This window comes from Heliangelus exortis, chromosome 1 (assembly GCF_036169615.1).
Source record: "Heliangelus exortis chromosome 1, bHelExo1.hap1, whole genome shotgun sequence".
Taxonomy (NCBI): Eukaryota; Metazoa; Chordata; class Aves; order Apodiformes; family Trochilidae; genus Heliangelus; species Heliangelus exortis.
Genome location: NC_092422.1, coordinates 52,926,317 through 52,947,862, shown reverse-complemented (window position 1 = coordinate 52,947,862; position 21,546 = coordinate 52,926,317). Strand labels below are relative to the sequence as shown.

Here is a 21,546-nt window from a genome sequence, read left to right as displayed (position 1 = left end):
AGTATCATAAAGTACATATGAGTTGCAAGATACATAGTCAGAATAGATAGTCATACATTTATGTCTTTATTAGCTTCATTCCTTATACTGCAATAGGTAATGTATTTGAAAATATTGTAGTATGTTGACTAGATCACCAACTTACAGAAAGATTAAGAAACCTAAGAAGTTCTCTTGCAGACAAGGGCCTGTTAAAAGGCTTTGGGTCTCCAGTCTTTGGATGCCAAGTAATTGGATCTCAGTTACACAAATACAATTCTTTGACAAAAAAATATTAAAAATCACTAAAGTTTTGGTAAGTGTCTTTTTATCTCCTCTCAATTTATGAGCTGGTGTTTGCTCCGGATGCTTAGAAAGAAAAAACGGGCCAAATAACATATATTTCAAACACCATCAAGGTAATCAGATTAATTTGTTGACAAATATTCAACTAGGGCTACTGTTCTACAGGACTACAGCTGCATACTGATACGGAGAGATGACAGTCAAGTAAATAATTTTTTTAAAAAGGCCTTCTTTTGCCTTTTCCAAAGGTTGCTTAAAAATTAGGCATTATGGGTCTTATTTCAGCCCCATTTTTTATCAAAAGATTACCAAAAAGATGCTGGAGAAGTTCCAGAGGGCCTGCATTTTATGACTTTACCTTCTAGAGCTTGGACTGTCCTGCTTCCAAGTGATTTTTAATGATGTCTTGTCTTAGTTTTGTCATTAATTTTGTTAAGGAGCAGGCCATCAAATAGGCATTCTAAATTATTTACACTCATGTACATGTGTGTGTGTGCACACCCAAATCCACACAGAGTACTTCTGATATTAAATGTTCTAGCAGCCTAAAGAAAAAAACAAAAAAACCAACAAAAAACCTCCCCCAGTCTCTGATGTCCTTTGTTAAGGGTATTCTCTCCCCAGCCAGATTTCACAAGCATTTCCATTCCATCCTTCCCAGCACTCACAGTTTCCACAGCTACAAACACCATTGCCTAGAACAGAATGAATAAAGGGCAATTATCATAATTGAAATGTACTACACTAAAATGTGCTTTATAGGAAGTAAAAAGCCATTCTACAGTAGTTGAATTGTTGCTGTACTGTTGCCCCCACCTCTTTTTTTTTTTTTTTTTTTTTTTCCTTTGGAAGGAAGCAATTACAGTACCATTGCACTAAAAGCCACCCCAAACCTACACTTAGAAAGCATTAATAGCATTCTGTCAATAATTCCATCAGCAGAATGACAAATGTTATAATTATGTCACCACTATTTGTACCCAGCTGTTGAGGCTCAGTGCTCACATTCTGCCTCTAGGTACATGGGAAAAGAAGATTACTTTTTAACTGTTACACAGAAAGAAAAAGACATTAAAAAATTGCAGGCAGAATAGCAATAAAACATCACTTTGAACATGAAAAAAATTAAACTTGAGTTCTCAGAAGTCCTGCACAAATAAACAGGACTCAAACTCTCTATTAGATGAAAAACGTATTGGCACGATATTGCATCAAGGAAATCTTAAGTACTGAGCTCCATGTTTTCATTTTATTTCAGTATTTTTCATGACTCAGGTCATGAGGTCATCTCTCCATGGTGCTCAGGTTGAGAGCTTTACAGCCTGGGTTTCCAGTGTGAGGTCCTCTTTCTGCTGGCTTTATGAAGAAGACCTGTGACTTTATCAGGGACTGGCTACACAGCACAAGTTACAGCCATCAGCCCTCCCACTCTCTCATGCCTTGCAGATTACCTCCACACCTAGTAATTGCTCAGCAAAGGTTTTTCTAAACATTTGTTAACAGGAAGCAGCCAGTGAGTTATTTCAGGAATTCCCATGCTTCCTCTTGCCACTAGATTTGAGGTGAGGGTTTGCTGGCAGCCTGCCCATCTCTAGCTGCATCTGCCACCCGAACTCTCAGACAATGTTAAGGTGAAGCCACTTTAATCACCAGCCATCACATCATAAGAAAAACTGTCAGGTATTTCAGCCTCCCACTGAGAACTGTCTGATTGCCAGGAAGCTCTCTTAACCCACACAGCTATGTCTTTCGCCTACCTAAGATCAGACAAGTGAAGTTTGTCTGTGACTTAAATACATGATACACAGATAAAGGGTCCAGTTAGAGAACAAAAATTAAAGAAATCTCACGATCACAGTGCTGACATGGTACACCCTTTGTCAAAAAGCAGTAACTAGTAGCCTGTTGCAGTGAAAATTATTGGTGGATTGATTTCATTGCTAGGTTTCTAATTTAAATTCATACTCAGTCTTTCAAAGGTTGTTTTGAAACCTGAAGCTGATTATCACCCCTCACAAGGAAAGAATTATAGCAGGTTTGAATAACCAGCAAATTCACTTCCTCCATCAGTGGAGAAAGAAGAGTAAGATATCTTGTCTAAGATAATTCCCATCAACACAGTTTGTTCCTGAGAGCAATGGGATGTTAGCCTGTACTGCACCTGTGCAAATGAGACCGTCGTGTTTGTCACAGTCTCTGTCATCGCATTCACAGAAATCGCCTGAAATGTACCATTCCTGTGGTGAACAGATGCACTTTCCACAGTGGCAAGAACCTGAAATCACAAAAAAAAATTATTTCTCACAGTCACTGGCATTTTCAGACTAGAAAATAACATTCCTGGACACATGTGCACACATACACAGATGCCTGCCTGCACAAAATTGCTGCCTAAGAAGCTATTGCGTAAAAGAAAATAATCAAGCTAAAAGCTTTTTGAACAAGAAGGATCCTTTTGGGTTGAGGCAGAGCAAGGTGGGACATTTCTACTAATGCTTTGATTCTGCTATTTCACTTAATCAGCACTCACATTTTGAAGCTTCCCTTTGGTTCCAGAGACCTACAATCAGGGCTACTCTTTGCAGTAATTCTCTTTTTTTTTTTTTTTTTTTTTTTTTTTTGACTAGAAAAGCTCAATTTTTCCCTGACCCATTATTACTGAAGGCAATGAAATCGTGCCCGGGAAGAAAATGTCCATCCTCATCTAAAACCCTAGGATGTGAATTCACAAAAGACCAGAGCTGCCTAAGACTAACATTTATACCTCTGAAATCCTCATCACCATAAATTAAGTTACTCTACCTCCTGCAGAATTACTAAATATTTGCTCTAGGTCAGAAAGAGTTTGTGCATGTAATGGCAGTTCAGCATTTTGCTCATTCCTGCAGAGTACCCCGGTGTCCCTTGTTGGGATAACATGGGAATGCTTTCCTTCTCCTCAGGGATGTCAGGTCTCACCCCTACAGGCAAAGAAGGGACTTTAAGGTGATATTTGGGTGATGCCATCACCTGCTGAGCACCAGACACTTCCCTATAAGGGAGACTCAAAGACATCCCTACCTTCAGGAGAAGGTTCATGGCTACAAATGCAGGAAAGGGAGAGCTGTCCCCAGGCAATCATGTGCCAGGAAGCCTGTAGCCTGGAAAGGTTGGGAGAGAGGCTTTTCTGCAACTAGAAATGCCACTAGCAGATGGTAATTCCTCCTCGATGTTTCCAGTACCCAGCTGAAGAGAGTTGGCTTTTACAGAGCCCATCTTCAGCTGCCTGACCCTATACAGACAAACAGCAAGTGCTCAGTAACTGCAGAGCAGAAAGGCTTTTGTGAAGCCCAAAGAACTGGTTACAGCACAAATCAATACAGAGCCAATACAGAGCACAAATCTCCAGAGCCAAAAAAAATTATAGCAAAGAATATGCACATAATTTTCAATTATGGGAGGTGGAGCTTATTAAAAAAAAAAGTTTTAAAAATCACCGAAGAAGCTGTTGACCTTTAGCAGAATGTGCTTATAAATTAGTTATCTGCTGTTGAAAATCCCACCCTCTTGCAACATTTCCAGAGTTACTGCAGCACACAGTCAACAATGTTTAAAGAAAAATATATAGAAGGAATGTTGGTTGTGTCAGAACATAACCTAAATAGAACTCATAGGTTACTTAACAAGCCCTGAGCAAAAGTGTATAAAATCATGCTTTTCCATCTTTCAGTTCCTTTTGGTGAACTCCGAATAAAAGCCATAGTAAAAAATCAAATATATATATTTTTTAAAAACATGGATTTGTCAATACCAACCAATTTTTCCCAAGGTTTTCCCAGAGATACTGAAGTGTCTGATCACTGAAACCCATTTATTTAAAATTTCAGAACAGCCTCAGTAATCTATTTTTTTAATTAAAAATTAAAGTAATTTAGCCTTTAATGTAAGTTGACAAAAATTAAATGATTGCCTAATTTTAGAGAAATGCTGTTTTAACTTGGAACATATGGAACATGTAAATATATACAGGAAGAGCTAGTGATTGGAACATTTGGGGAAGGGAGTATTTGATTAAGCATCTCCTTTTTCTGTGAGCTCTGAGCATTGCTTACTGAGCCATGGGCATGGAAAATACTGATGTTGCCTACAAAGATAAAAACTGCCTTTGTAATAAAGAGGCAGTGGAGGACAGCAAACATGTCACATGGCTCCTATGTGAGAGATGCTCTAAGACATATTCGAGGGTAATTTAAACAGAGTGTCTGTTTATACAAACTATAAGATACTGACAGCTGGAAATAATGATGAATAGTATGAGAATTCTAGTGAAAATAAGCAGTTAATAGGAGCATGACACTGTAAGAAACCTGATGTGATTCTGAACAAGTAAGCACTGATAATGCCACTGGTGGATGCCCGCAATGTTTAAAACTATTTTGCAGAAGACACAGCAAATTTAACACCAAGCCAACCAAGGAAGCCTGAGCTCCATAATGTAAAGTCTGTTAGGGAGAATGAATGTATCAAGTCCTTTTCCTGAACAGAGCACGCTGCTCTGGGAGGCTCCTCAGTTTAATTAAAAGGAGTCTAATGAGTTGCGGGGTGTTCCCTGGGATCCCGGCCAGATCCTTTTGGATGAGCTTTGGCTCATTACTTAGCCCTCATCCTGAACCATTACAGTAGCCATCTGCAGTCTCACATTTACTGCCAGGGAGGCAGCAGCGTGGTGGGTGTTGCTGTTTTCCTTGGGAAGAGTTTTTGCTACAAGTGGCATAGTTAGCAAGCCAAGATTTTGAGAACAGCTTCAAAACGTGGAGGTCCAACTTTGCTTATATCAAGAGTGCAATTTGCTGAAAGTGTTCAGCAGTTATCTGCTGAAAATCAGGACTCCTCAAAGTCTATGAAATCTGACATTAAGAAACTCAGGCTCCCTTAATCCATTACAACACTTGCATATCTCGGCAAGGTTTCCAGCAAAGATGGAATAACCATCATTAGTGTAGGGTTTCAAAATGCCCTTTTATTTGACCAGTAATGGTTACTTATTGCTCAGTGTAATGAAACTGAAAGAACAATTTGTCATTTTGCTCTCTGGATAGTACTGGTCACACTTTGAACAACATTTTAAAGTATGATTTCCAGATACATGTTTAAGCATCAAAATAAAATTGCCTTAAAAAACCCCAACCCAACAACAACAATAACAGAACCCAAAAACAAACAAAGAAAAACCCAAACAAACAAAAAACCCAAACCCCCAAAAAAACCAAACAAAAAACCAAACACAAAGCAAGCAAACAAAAAAAGCTAAGTATAGAAATAAAAGTTACAAGCAATTAGACTCTCTTTGCCTGGCATCCCCAACCTGCTCAGAGAAGAGACAGGAGACAGTAGCCTCCTGGGATGTTCACTGTCCACACTCTTCTGGAAGTTACATTACATAGCTGTTTATATGCTGGGATAACATATATGACAAGGTCTTCCTATAATAAAGATGCTAGAGCATCCAATTTGATACAGCTTTATTACACTGACTATCTTGAGGGCATACAGGGAGACCTTATGATGTTCCAGTACTTAAAAGTTGGCTACAAAGATGAAGACTTCCTATTTACAAGGAGACGCATGGATAAGACAAGGGGTATGGGCACAAGTTGCTCCCAGGGAGATTCCAGTTGGACACAAGAGGTAAATTTTTTACCATGAGGACAGTCAAACATTAGAATGGCCTCCCAGGTGAAGCGGTGGATTCCCTTACTTTGGTCATTTTTAAATCTCAGCTCAACAGGGTGCTGAGACACCTCATATAAACTATAGTATTACCCAGAAGGGTGGGAACAGATGATCCTTGAGGTACCTTCCAACCTGATATTCTGTGATGTCAGGAAGCTTATCTGTGCTTAGAGACCAAAGAAAGTTAATAAATAAACAAACAAACAAACAAAATGCACTTCTAGCCCTGCTGCATATGGACTTAGTGTCAGGTCTGTAGTTCCTATAGAAAGTGAATGCTGTGGACTGATATATCAAAAAATCTGGGTCCTTAGAACCTCCGTTCATGTGGCCAGGTATAAAAGCATTATCTGCCTGCAGCTGATTACAACCTAGAGCAACAATTTAGGTTGCTCTAACCCATATCTCCTCCAGCCTATATTAGTGACCAGATCTAAATCCACACTCTGGGCAGCATGGCCAGCACAGGGGAAAGAAATCCTCAGTGTGTCTGCAAATTCCTACCAGATTATCTGCTTACAAAGACCCAGAGTAACTTGTAGTCTTGATATAAGTGCTCAAAGCTAATTTTTCTTAAAGGAAGACCCAAAGGCTGGAATAAAGATCTCTGAGCTATCCTCACAGATAAAGTAGCAGATAATATGCATATTTTAAAATTCAACATAATTTTTCATGTTCATTATTTAGAACCTTATGTATTATATTTTGTTAATCTGAAGCGTATTTGCTACCTTCACATCTTATCTAAAAAAAAATATAGAAAATCACAGGGAGAACAAGACTAAGAGAAGTCAAATTCTTTAGTAAAATAGAGTAGCTCATTTCTCCAGCAGCTCAGCACCCTCTTACACATAAACTAATTTAAAGATAGGAACATATTGTAGAAACAATTGAGAAACAGAAACTTACTCATTTTCTATAACATTTTGATGACTAGGTAATTAAAAAACTCAGATAAAAAGAGCAGTGGGGAAAAGTTCCGCCATCTGATAATACAGATGGAAGATGGCCAGGCTGAAAACCCCATTTAAATTTCTGAATGAAAGGGACAATGGGAAATCTGCCTGATGCAGAAAGCTCCTAACTGGTTGGGGTGGTTTTTTTCCACCTAGCAAGTTTTTTTGTCTATGCAAGGAATGTATGAACAGAGGAAATGGTACATCCAGTCTCATGTGAGTGCATTCTAGCCTCCATCCAGACCCACCAACCATTTTTTGTCTGTTCCCTTTAAGACATATTATACAATCATAAAATGGTTGTATATAAAACTAGACGCTTTCCACTATGCTAAAAAGCCCTCTTTCCAGTAATGCAGTTTCCTAGCCTAAAAGACTCCAAGGTAGGAACCTCAGAGAACAATTCCAGATAATTATCAAGATTTTCCATATTTTATTCCTCCTTGTGGCAATTTTTTAGGGCTGGACTGAAGCTGAGGCAATTACCTGGATAAAAATTAGTAAATGATAGAGTCTGTGGGACATGGATATGGAAGCTGCAGATCTCCATCTTTTCTTTGTTGGGGAGGGGAGGTGACTAAGCATGCCAAGTGTTACTATTAAGCAACTTGCTGTTGTCTGAGATATTACATGCGAGTGTTACTGCAGGTTAGTGCCCCTGTCCTTCAAACTGGATGCAGACCATCAGGTAAACACATGCAGGACATTAAATGCTATTTACAAATTGCACAGGAGAGCAACCCTGCTGAGCGTGTATGGCCGCAGTGGGTGTGTGACAAAATGAAAATATGAAAATTTGGCATTACAGAGCCAAAAATCTTTTTATTAACAGGTGCCTTTGTAAGAAAGGGTTACACAACAGTCTTCCAGAACATGTTCATTTTCTACCACCAGGGACACAGACAGAGGGTGTTTGTGGTGGTGGAGCTGTCTGCTCTTACCTTTCCCAGAGCACAGTACGCCGTCCGCTGACTCGCAGAGACTTCTGCTCTCCTCCTCGGTCATGTTGCACTCTCTTGAATGCTGGCACAACTTCCCAAACCATCCCTCCTGGCAAATGCAGCGGCCACATGAGCAGATACCATGGCCTGTAATGACACCATGGTTGGTTATGGGCAAACCGAGCAGAATGCAGTCACAGCTGAGATCGTGTTAAGAGCTCTGCAGTGTGAAGTGCATCCTATAGGATAGACAGACAGACACAACAGCATCCAGGTAGGGTGGTCTTCTTCAGTTCTTTCATTCTTGTGTTAAGTCCTCTAAGATCACAGCATCCATCAACATCTCCCCCCCAAAATAAATAAAATATATTTATCAATACCTGTATCACCACAACCACTAGAGCATGTCCTGAAGTGCCTCATCTACAGGGTTTTAAATGCCTTCAGGGATGGTGAGTCCAACACCTCCCTGAGCAGCCCATTACTGCACCTGACTACTCTCCCAGTAAAGAAATTCTTCCTAATACCTAGTCTAAACCTCTCCTGGTACAATTTCAGGCCATTTCCTCTGGTTCTACTGCTATCTACTTGAGAGAAGAGGCCAGCACCCACCTCCCTACAACCTCCTTTCTGCTACTCGTAGAGAGCAATAAGGTCTCCTCTCAGCCTCCTCTTCTCCAAACCCACCTCCCTACAACCTCCTTTCTGCTACTCGTAGAGAGCAATAAGGTCTCCTCTCAGCCTCCTCTTCTCCAAACTAAACACTTCCAGTTCCCTCAGCCACTCCTCTCAGGACTTGTTCTCCAGACCCTTCACCAGCTCCCTGCCCTTCTCTAAACTCCAGCACCTCAAAGTCTTTCTTGTAGTGAGGGGCCCAGAACTGGACACAGCACTCGAGGTGCAGCCTCACCAGTGCTAAGTACAGGGCCACGATCACTTCCCTTCTCCTGCTGGCCACACTGTTCCTGATACAAGCCAGGATGCTGCTGGCCTTCTTGGCCACCTGGGTACATATTCATCTGGCTGTTGACCAGCACCCTCAGATCCTTTTCTGCCTGGGAGCTTTCCCTCCACTCATCCCCAGGACCGTAGCATTGCATGAGGTTGTTGTGACCAAAGTTAATCTTGCAGGCCAGTGCTGGACTCTCACCTGCATGTCCCATACTATCACCTGAAGAAGCAGACCTCAGCTCAGGGCTGAAAGCAGCACACAGCAGAACAGGCAAAAGAGCTAAAGCTGCCATCTTCTTCAGCATCCCAGGAATGCTGGTTTTCTGCTGCAGTGCATAGAGAAGCTGAAGTGCAAAGCCTGCACACAACATCCTTTGCAATTACAATAGATTAACTCATACAGTACAGGATGAAGGTAATTCCCCCACGGTCTCATGCAATTGCTAAAATTGGTTGAACATAACCCAACTGGCTGCCTGATAAGAGTTCCTCTCGTAACCCTAACAACATCTTGTTTCTCTCCTGCATCTCTTCCCCAGAAAGATATCCCAGATCATCAGTTTAGAAGGTTCAGTACTTCCATGCCCGATCCTGTAGTGAAATGCTAAGGAAGGAGAGGAAAAAGAAAAAGACCAGAGTATTCTCCAGAGTACATGCTTGTATTGTCCCACGGAAGGGCTTTGAAGAATGGGTAGGCTGTAGTCTCCGCACAGGGACACAGATTTCAATTTCCAGATGAAGTCAAGAAGATTGAATGAGAGGGAAGATGGACAGTCAAAGGAAGAATATAGTAGCAAGGAAAGAGCTATCAAAAGATGATCAGTAATATGGGAAATAGGACAGAAAGAAAAGAGGAATAAGAAAAAAATATAAAATAGAGAGCAAATGGAGAGGAATATACTCTAAAATGTTAAGGAAACATAGACAGGTATTGACAAGTGAGGGAAAAGTCAAAGAAACACCAGAACATAGGCAAAATATAGAGACTAGAACCTCTAATCAATATTTTTTAAAACGAGAAAAAAAAAAAAAAAAAGATGAAACAGATTTTTTTTTCAGAATTATTTGTATAAAGATAATAAAAAGTAAAATATGTTGAGGGGGAAATCTGGCAAAGAAGAAGTGAAAAGCAACAACAAATGTAGACAAGAATACAGAAATGGAAAACAGAAAAAAGTAGTAAGAAATGTGTCCGAGCCAGAATTTCACTTCCCATCATTAAGAAATGTTTCTGCAGTAGAGAAGATAATTCCTGAGCTGATCAGTTTACTGGGCTTGAAAAAATCAAGATACACATACCAGTGACTTTTGTCCTGTACCACCTGTTATGTAGGGCAAGGGAATGGAAACAAGGGGAGGGACAATTTAGGAGCATGGGCTGGAAGGAAGGGAGCAAGCAGTAGGAGTATCTGGCAAAGCACTGAGCAGTAGGATGCAGGGAAGCAAATGAGTTATTTTGCTTTCCTAATTTGTGAAATTCTCATGAGGCAACACTGAACATGACATTGTAAATCAGGAGACAGCACAGAAACAAATCTTGCACTTTGCTATAAGTAGAATACCTTAATATTTTACTAATAGCTAAATACATTATTAAATCAAGTTAGAAAATGCTGGAAGCTCCAGTCTTGGAGCTGCTATTTAGAGTGATGTAAGTGTTCAGAATAATTTTTGTACCCTAGACTGTGTATTGATGTTTGGTTTTTTTTTAATCTTACAACCTTATGACTTTATACCCTAACAATAACACAGTCCTATGACAGTATTCCTGCCCACTTCTGCAAGTGACATTCAGCAATTACAAATTTACACATGTGCATCTAACATGCATCCAACACTAAAAATTGATAATTAGCAACAATAGAAGCTTGATGCTACTCTAGATTCAGTATTAGATTGGGAAACAAGTACAAAATTCAAGAGTCAGAAAACAAGCATATTTACTCCCATATGCTCCTTTCAGGTAGATGGCATGCTCCTTTAACTTCTTTAAGCTTCTGTCAAAGTATTTTTATCTGCCTTATTAATTTTTCCTAATAACATATAGATTAAATTTGAGACTACCTCAGCCACTGAAGAGCAAAACACAACTGGACGCTGGTGTTGGAAAATAATTTGTGGGGCTACAAACACTTGTACTCATTTTAGCAATGAATATTAAGAAATCCACAGTTATTTAACCGAGAATGTAACTTTGTATAATTTTTCTTGTATAATCATTATGATTTATAGAATGTAGGGAGTGATTATATCGGTAAAGCCTTTACACAAGTCAAATAAAAAGATAATAAATAATTGATTAATTTGCAGCAAACAGAATTAACAGTTTACCATACAGAAGTTTTACATGCATTTTCCTGATCTGGCCATTCCTCTTCTCCTTTATGCCATATAAATCCCCAAAACATAAAAAATTTTTTAATCTCAAGGAATCTATTTTACCAAAATAATATTTACACCCAGATGACATGAGCTCAGGAACCTGCAGCTCTTTGGATGCCTGTTGGGGTGTTGAGTGTGCAAATACTTAACTCCTTGATGTCTTCAGTGTGTGCTAACCTCTGAAGAACTGCTTTACACAATTTAGTTGTGTAAATTCTCCTTGCAGAGGCTCTTTGCATTTTTTCTGAAGGTGTCCAAACAAGAATGCTCCCACAGCATTCTCCTGAGAAAGCTGGCAGCCCACAGCTTGGACAGGAGCACTCTGCACTGGGTTAGGAATTGGCTGGAGGGCCGGGCCCAGAGAGTGGTGCTGAATGGGGCTGCATCCAGTTGGTGGCCGCTCACCAGTGGTGTCCCCCAGGGATCAGTGCTGGGCCCAGTCCTGTTCAATATCTTCATTGACGACTTGGATGAGGGGATTGAGTCCATCATCAGCAAATTTGCAGATGACACCAAGCTGGGGGGGAGTGTCGATCAGCTGGAAGGCAGGAGGGCTCTGCAGAGGGACCTGGACAGACTGGAGAGATGGGCTGATTCCAATGGGATGAGGTTCAACACAGCCAAGTGCCAGGTCCTGCACTTTGGCCACAACAATCCCATGGGGAGCTCCAGGCTGGGGACAGAGTGGCTGAGAGCAGCCAGGCAGAAAGGGACCTGGGAGTCTGGATTGACAGGAAGCTGAACATGAGCCAGCAGTGTGCCCAGGTAGCCAAGAAGGCCAATGGCATCCTGGCCTGTATTAGGAACAGCATGGGCAGCAGGTCCAAGGAAGTGATTCTGCCCCTGTACTCAGCCCTGGTGAGGCCACACCTCGAGTCCTGTGTCCAGTTCTGGGCCCCTCAGTTCAAGAAGGATATTGAGGTCCTCGAACAGGTCCAAAGGAGGGCAACCAGGCTGGTGAAGGGACTCGAGCACAGATCCTATGAGGAGAGGCTGAGGGAGCTGGGGCTGTTCAGCCTGGAGAAGAGGAGGCTCAGAGAAGACCTCATCACTCTCTACAACTCCCTGAAAGGAGGGGGTAGCCAGGGGGGTTGGTCTCTTTTCCCAGGCAGCTCTCAGTAAGACAAGAGGGCACGGTCTTAAATTGTGCCGGGGGAAGTTCAGATTGGATATTAGAAAGAATTTTTTCACGGAAAGGGTGATCAGACATTGGAACGGGCTGCCCAGGGAGGTAGTGGACTCTTCGTCCCTGGAGACATTTAAAAAGAGACTGAATGTGGCACTCAGTGCCATGGTCTGGTAACTGCAGCGGTAGTTAATCTAGGGTTGGACTCGATGATCTCTGAGGTCCCTTCCAACCCAGCCTATTCTATGATTCTATTCTAAGATGACCAGAAGGAAAGACCAAAACATGACAAAAAACTCTTTCTCTCAAAAAACTCAGACTCTCAAAATTATAAGCAAGGGGAGCAATTGCTCACAGGTTCTTTTAGATCTGATTCCAATTCCTTTCATAGAGGAGTACAAGATTCAAGAATACAGCAATCACAGAGCAAAGGGGAAAAAAGAAATCTCTAATTGAATAAGTCCAGCCCAACCGAATTGGGTAGCATGATAAAATACTGATTTAACTATTCAGATTGAACAGATTGACTAGAAAGTGTGGTCTATCATCAATTCACTTTTAGCTTAAAACACTTTAAATCATGAATAAATGACATATTGAACTATAGATCTTAATCCATATAAATCTGTGTTAATGAACATTCAAATATATAACAGTGTTTTAAACATTAATCTCCAATCAAAGAGGAAAGACCATGATGGGGGAGAAGCAAAGGACAGAAAAAGATGAAGTTAAAGATTCTATCACTTATTTTAGAAATATCAATAAATCCAATAACCACAAGATTTAAAAGTGAAATATGAATGCAGCAACAATGAAAGCCATGACAAATTGTAACAGAGGTCCATAATAACCCAAATCAACCCAGACACGAGGATGAATTATTTCTTACCATGCCTGGGAATACAACTATGTGGTTATGGGGAATTCATGCAATTCGCTGTTAAGAATTCCTAAAGAAACCTCCATGACAATTTTCTAATACAAAAGGCAGCACTATTTGGGAATGACTGCATGATGAAAAAGGTGAAGTAATCACTACAGAGGAAGCTGATTCATATTAGTAGACTGATTAAAACCAGATGGTGTTCATGAAGGGCAAACTGAGGCCAGCCCCAAACAAAATTTGTCACCACAAGACTACAAGTTTTTCAAACTAATAGAATATGGATACAATACATGGGGGAAATAAGACTTTAGCTATAAAAATATGATTTTGCTTGTCCTGTATGAACAATTTATCTGATAGACCAACAACATTTTTCTACAGTAAGAGAGATCCACCCAGGTCTAATGGTGGAGAGATGCTAGGAGTTAGGAAGTAGAAGACTGTACAGTCAAAGAAAGATGAAATAGGTAGCAAACAATGTAAATGGGAATATTTGTTGTGAGTAAAACAGATTTGATAGGAAAAAAAATAACCAACCCAAATATCTATAACTGGATGAAAACTAACAAGTTTAAAAGTGTACTAAGAATGTGAAAAGCATAATAAAAATCTCAGCACAATACAGTTAGAACAATACAGGAAATACATATTTCTTTTTGTATTTAAATAGAAGCGAGATCTTTTTTTTTATTATTATTACAGGATATTGATAAAAAAATTCCATTATATTATTAACATAGGAGAATAATAAACACCATCTATGTAGGAGAAATATTTATAAGAGAGGGAGTTTCATTAACCTGCTCAAATATGCTAAAAGTAAATGGTAAGAACATTACTGGATAACTGATTTTTATTTTTATTTGCATTTTAGATATAATAGAGAGTTCCATAAATGGCTTATAAGCTACTGTTTCTCTGAAGCAACATTAGTGCAAGAAATGAGGAAATTGTCTGACAGCAGTGGCATTGTATTATTAATGCTTAGATTTGCTTAGTGAAGCATACCATTAATCATAATTCTCCTTTTTATGGCTATGGTCTTAGTGGTCCTCATAAGAACATACTATCTCAAAATATCATGTTTCTGCTTCACTGGGCAGATAACAAAAATAAATGTCATTCATGATTTCTCCAGTATGCACCTAGAACTTTCACAAAAAAAATAATTTGCAGCTTCTGATATATACCTTTATCAAGAATAACACAACGTTTTATATATATATATATGTATGTGAATATATATATATATATATATTTATATATATATATAAAAATAATTCAGCACATCCTATGAATAAAATTATTTAGCCTGGCTGGACAGCAACAAATATTTTATATTCAAAGAAGCATAGAAATTAGGGGCAAGTTATACCAGCCTTTTGAGAGCAAGTATATCTATTCTACATCCTAGTGATAACCATGCAGTCCTGGAATCCGTCACTAATTGTGAGAATGTGATGTGGAAGATTTTGTGGTAGATTTTTGTTTAAAACATTGGTAATCTCAAAAGTGTGCCTTTTAATATATGTACACCATCCAAATCACAGCTGTTCCCTTGTTCTCTGCCAATACACAGAAACTTATATAGGAAATCTTAGGTCTGGTGTGAATGACATGTGAAAGGCAATGTGTAGGTAAGCACCAGAAGAAACACCAGAGTGAGGTCAAACCCGTGACCTGATTTGATAACCAACAACACTTTCACAGCATTAAAACTGAATAATGAGTTATTTTGTCAAACCAGAAGGTCTGCACTGTTGTAAAACAATGGTATGATGACTTTCCTGATGACATGTCAGCAGCAGGCTGTGGGCTCAAGAAAGTCCAACACAGACACAGAGCACAACTTGTGGCATTCCTTTCCTTGTGAGCCCAACAAGAAGAGCAGTGCCCTAAGAATGTAAAAAATGAGGAAGCACAGACAACAGGCACAAGATTTGCCTAAAACGTACAGAGGAGAAAGTAAGCAAAATTGAGAGTCAAAAGGATCATCTTAACTGTTGGCTTTTAAATGAAATAAAAGACCTGCCTAGAACAGTTTGTTGGTTTTAGTCAAGATGAAACAAAAAGGCTTACTCAGAACTGGATGGGCTGCTTCTCTTGTCCATTGCTTGTGTCACAATAAAGTGATAGCGACCAAACTACTTAAGTCAGACACTTTGACGCTTGTGGTTGTGAGGATGCAACTGAATGAGATAAATTAATGTATCTGTTTGGTGAAAATTTGTGTGAGGATTTTTGTTTTAAATTAACTTCCCCTCACATAAAGCCTCACCTAGAGTTTTGCTGCACCAGTTTTCTACAGTTAGAGGTGTGAAGACAGACCCAACTAAATAGATTTTCCTCCAATAAGAAATCAGCTTCTCCAGCTTTTACAAGCCTTTGTACTACAACCAGAAGCTTCAGGTAATGAGAACGAATGCCTTTTACCAAAACCTAAGATAGGTGCATTTCTTCTTTGATGTGACAGGATGTGACAGGGTGTGACAGAATGTTACACAGTTGGATTCCCTACAGGGTTAGGATTATATGTTGATGTGCCATGGCCAGAACAAATAAAATAATTAAAAAGTCATCAGAGGGAATTTCCTCACTTGAAAACAAACAAATCAGACTTCTCAAAGTGTTCTATTGCTACCAGTCAAAGAACTGTCTCACTGGGATAAACAGAGGCCAAGTTGCTTTTTAGTGTGAAGGACAGTGCAAATATCCATCACTAACATTAGAAGGTATCACGTAAGACTCAACCTTAGCTGATTATCTAACTGGTGGCCCACTATATGAAGCACAGACTGAAATACTGGCTTATACAAAAATGGGGCATCTTTAGAAATATGTAAGGGCCTTGCTCTGAGTCGGATGTTATGAATTTCAACCTTTTCTAGTAAGCTTAGTGAAGAACTTGTCTAGAGCTTCAGCAAATTTTGTACTATTTATGTTTTGTTTTTAATATAGGACTTTTAAGCAGAATAATCCTGCACTAACCAACAGCATGCAGAGGACACAAAAGGGCTTCCATTCTATTCCTTCAATGGCTGCTACTTTAGTGCAACAAGATCTCACAGCTAGGACAATAAATCAAAATGAATGGAGTTAAGAGCATCATCAAATCAATTTCAGATTGATCTTTACTGTTGTCCTGAATTTTTGTTACCTCCCTGCCCTCAGTCCTCAAAAGAGAACAGAACATAATGAACAGTCAACCCAGTGAAGTGGAGCAACCAGCAATGATATCCTTGAAAAGCATGTCTGGATGCAGTAGAAGAGCTAACATGTGAAAGCTCAAGACACGTCTGCCACTAGCATAGCTATGGCCTTGGAGTAGAGGGGAGAAATATGTCTCACCAGGACACAACGGAGGTAAATATCAAGCCTGAGGTACACCAGTGACATAGCTGTGCCAAGAAAGGACTTGTGCTGGCAAAACTATAGTCTCCAGTCCTGTGTGTGCACCAATAAATCTTAACTTGCACCTGAAAGACTCAAAGAATGAAGCAAAGCCAAAGCCGCCCTTGTGATGTTGAATATTGCTGTGGATTAGCACTGCAATGCATCTGGGCAAATCTTACATCGTTGGAAAAATTAAATTAACAATGGGGAGTATGGCGTAGAAGCCTGCATGAGATGCACAAAGAAAAGGGAAGGTGAAGGAAGGACCTGGAAATCAGGTTGAAGGAGGTGATTCTCCTCCTTCACTCTGCTCTTGTGAGACCCACTCTAGAGTACTGCACGCAGTTCTGAAGTCCCTATTACAAGAAAGACATGGATCTGCCACAAGGGCCACACAGAAGGACCACAAAAATCATCAAAGGGCTGGAACACCTCTGCTGTGAAAAAAGGCTGAAAGAGTTGGATTTGTTCAGTGTGAAGAAGAGAAGGCTCCAGGGAGGCCTTATTGTTGTCTTCTAACACTTAAGGGAGGCTTGCTCATAAGAAAGATGATGAAAGATTTTTTCCAAGGCCTTTAGTGACATCACAAGGTGCAATGGTTTCAAACTGAAAGAGGGTAGACTTAGATTGGACGTTAGGGAGAAATTGTTTACTATAAGGGTGTTGATACACTGGTACAGGTTGCTCAGGGAAGTTGTGGCTGCTCCATCCCTAGAAGTACTCAAGGTCAAGTTGGATGGGGCTTTAAGCAAACTGATCTAGGAAAGATGTCCCTGTCCATGGCAAGAGGGTTGGGCAAGATGATCTCCAATGGCCCCTTCCAACCCAAACTATTCTATGATTATATGAAGTAATTTCTATTATCCGAGTGCTGTGGAATCTACGCTGAGTCCTCCTGCAACCTCTGTCTTTGTGGAAATGTAATGTCTCTATTCCTGGTACTGCAGTGATGGACAGCTGAATTTTTAAGGAATGGCTCACTACAATCAGGCAGAAACATGGTAATAGGGTCTCATTCGGTTGTACCCTAATTTATCATTTCTTTCCCCTCGTGTCTTTCTACCATCATATGGATGGCTGGTCTGGAAAGCAAGCAATTAATCAATCTGCTGGTCAGTGGAATCTGGTAACAATTTTTAGTCAGATCATTTAGGTTGTCATTCACATTTCTCATTTCAGCATGCATTTAATCTGAAAACATCGGTCTTCTTTCTTTGTGCTTTACAGGCACTTGGTGCTCACTGTCAAACCCTGCACATTCATAGAGTCAAGCTTACAATTCTCTGAACCTCCCTTGTGTCCTGACATAAGTGTTTGCCTAGGTAGCAACAGTGGTAGAAAAAAATGTAATGCAAAGAGAAAGGGGAAGAAAAGAGGAATAAGCAGTACGGCAACAGATGCCAAGAGATTCGGGTTGAAATGGAATCTTTGACAAACCCAAAAGGAGCACAGCTGTGTGTACCTTTAGCATAACATTAATGAGACAAGTTCTGTGAATGGGTAAGTTGTAAAAAGAGAAAGAAAATAAGTTTTAAAATGGTCTAATTCCTAAAAAGGAAGATATAAGAAATATTGTATATCAAAGGAAACATTCAAAATGCTATCAGGATAGAAAGTGATGGCCAAGCAAAACATCTAACAATTACTTAAGAGTAGGGCTGAGATTATTGTGGATCTGAAGGGGATCATAGTGACAGAAGTTCTGACATTTTTCCAGAAACTGTGGGAAGAGATATTTCAATGAAAATACTGGTGGAAGCTGCAGCAAAGAAAAAAATCATAGAGAATCTGTAAGGGGTAAATGGCTCATACTGTGAGTTGGAAGGTGAGGGGAATTTATGTACCAAATGGTGAGTGGACAGAAAGCTGGTGGTCACTCTCTGAAGACAGTAAAGATTCCTGTACTTAGTGCTTCCACCTAAATAGCTGCTACCTTGAGTTACTGGAGTGGAAGGGTCACTTCTTGAGGCAGATGAGGCACAAATAGAAACGGGATAGTCCAAGAAAATCAGGTTTCACTGCCAGCATTAACAAAAGAAGGTAACAAGAGGGAGAGAGAATGAGAGGAAATAAGGGAAGGAGCCACTCCAGAGCTCCAGCAGTCAAGAGAAGGAAAGGTAGTGTAGGGAAGAGAACTGTGTGATTAGTAAGAGATCTATATTTGTTGACTTAATTCCAGTGGACTTTTTATGGAAGAATCAGACAAATACAAAGACACTCTTGTGTTGCATGAGAACAGAAACAGAGAAAGGGGAAAAGAGTTCTTGGCTGTAAAAGAACAAAAGCAGATGGAATCATATAATAACAATAACAACAACAACAATAATAATAATAATAATAATAATGCAGGAATATGTTTCAAGGGGTAAACTGTAAAGAAATCTAGACTAATTTAAAATATCTCAAATCCTATTTTGAAATGTAATAGACAGAACAAGAAATAAAATATCAAGAATATAAAATCTGCCAATTATTTACCACTGGAATCCCAACAGATCTCCTAGAGAAATCCAACAATTTTTAGAGGATGGTGCTAGAAGTGGCATGACTTCTAATTGAGAAGACTAAAACTCCAGAGCCCAGCTTCAACTCACCAAGTACAGAGAGCTGTGAGTGAGCAGAGATGCTTTCGTCTTCCTTGAGGTGCTTCAGAGATCAGCTCAAATCCTGGTGGATTGAATCATAACCTTATGACTTCCTCCTTTCTTTTTACTTATTAGGAAGCCCAGGACATCAGGATTCCTGATTTAATGTTAATTACATGATTTGGGGGAAATAATTAGGGTAGGCCTTCTGAAGTCCTGTCAAAAGATGCTTGTTCAGTGCAATTTCAATTCATAAATTCATGAGCTGGCTTTTCAATCTATATATTGTTTCAAAATTAGGAAAACATGATTAAAGCATACTGGTTTAAAATTAATTGATTATTTTCTGTCATTGTCTTTGAAAAAAAGCTATTTAGACTAAAGACAGGAGTTTTTTCAGGTAATAGTGTAACCTAGAGGGGCCTATGGACAGTAAAGACATGAATAATGGCTCAGGTATTGAGGTGATTATTGATTTAAGAGTGAGGTGCTCTACCCAGCAACAAAAATTTAAATTATCATTGTGTCTGTCCCAATAAAGAAGAATGGAATTCTTCCCTCTAATTTCCAAAACGTGCCATATAATTAACACTATTAACATTGAAATGTTGTCATTGAATGATGTAAAATATGAATGACATAAACGAAGAGATATTTTTAACCATGGAATATGATGAATTTTAGTTCAAATTATTCTTTTTCTACTCATTAATATTATTGAATTTTATAAACTATTATTGCAGCTGGTTAAACATTCAAATTTGAATTTTCCATATGTTCCTACAAGAAATATTCTGTATAGTCATATTTTTTATATACACAGGGATTATGAAGCAATAGGTTTTTTCTTATGCATAATAAAATGTGTCATAGTTCATACTGACTACTTTTTAATATTAAGAATTCATAAGTCATTTTAAAAATAAGGCAAAAATAATATAGAAAGAGAGCATTTAGGACAAGTACAACTCACCTGTTTTTAAAATACTACATGGTGTATATGCATCATATATATATAGAACTACCTTGAAATACTGTTTGACACCAACATATATTACTGAAAAATCAAAAACTGAGGTTTTCACTGAAAACATCAAAATAAACCATCTGCATGTACAATTACTATTAAAATTTACCTCAAGCATTTTAGATTCTTTCATAATAAAATTTTACTACTTTTTTAAAAATCAGGTATATCACTGTCAGTGAGTATGAAAATTCATAAGTATTACTGGTCATAATTACCTTCAGGCAAAATACAACATTCTCAGTCAAAAATCAGCTGTACAAAATGCAAAGTAAAATTATCAAATTTTTCACGTTTTCCTTTTAAGCATGTGTATTCTTGTCTAATGAACACTGATGGAATCTGGGATATACTACAACACTCACATTTATGTTGTTAAGTGTATTTAATCTATTTCATTGTTAGTTTTTCTGAAACTTTACATATTCACTAACATATTTAGTATATAGCACTTGTTTCTTCCAAAAATTGCTTATAATTAATCAATCATGTCAATAGTCTATAGTGGCATGCTATAAAATCCGAGGGAACTGAAACTTATAAACTGTCAAGACTTAGATTTAGATTACATTAATCTAAATTAACACATACCCCCACAGATATCTCCGTCAACATTTTCACACTGCCTATCATCACATTCACAGTTTTTGCCGTGAACTCTGTTGTCTCCTGGAGGGAAACAAGTGCATTGGCCACATTCACATCTCCCTGCAAGAATAAACAACAGTTAGTCAGGATTTCAGTCAAGTACAAATATTAAATAAACCCCCTAAAATTATTCTACAACCTATCCCCCAAAGACAAACTACAAGTCACTCTGTATTAATTAAACAATGCACATAAACACTATTAAAATAAAACCCAAAACCATCCCTCCTCCACGGAGACCAGAAGCAAAAACATCTCTGTTGTAACTTGATGGAAACAGCAACAATAAGCAATCATTGGCATTGTACATTTTTCATATCTCAACTTTGCACAGCAGATCTATGGCACATGTTTAGTTGCATAATTAACCTCTAAAATTGATCTAAAATATTTAACACACACCTCAGAAACCTAATGTGATTAGAATTAAATAATCTATGCACAGGGCTATATAAGATACTTGCTATTCAGGTAGAAACATAACTCTACAAATACTCTGTCAGAGTAAGAAAGCATTTGGAAAGCAAAAATGGCTTTGTTTTTTCTTGTCTAGACCTGAGGAAATAGAAATCAAAAGCATAACCTCTGCCACATTCTTCCCTTCCATCAACCTGTTCTCAGGACAACTCCCAAGAGCTTAAAGGGGCAATA

At 38.9% G+C, this 21,546-nt stretch overlaps 1 protein-coding gene across 1 annotated transcript in view; it reads right to left on the bottom strand.

Annotated features, from left to right (window-relative positions):
- Window positions 1–53: 53 nt before the first annotated feature.
- Window positions 54–21,546, bottom strand: part of ITGBL1 (integrin subunit beta like 1) — a 137,280-nt gene continuing 115,787 nt past the window's right edge. Inside the window, exons 8-11 of the mRNA XM_071734406.1 lie at window positions 20,839–20,955; window positions 7,895–8,041; window positions 2,447–2,560; window positions 54–980 (exon numbers count right to left, since the gene is read on the bottom strand). Coding sequence (XP_071590507.1) covers window positions 889–980; window positions 2,447–2,560; window positions 7,895–8,041; window positions 20,839–20,955 — 470 coding nt within the window. The 3' untranslated portion in view covers window positions 54–888. The remainder of the gene's footprint in view (window positions 981–2,446; window positions 2,561–7,894; window positions 8,042–20,838; window positions 20,956–21,546) is intronic.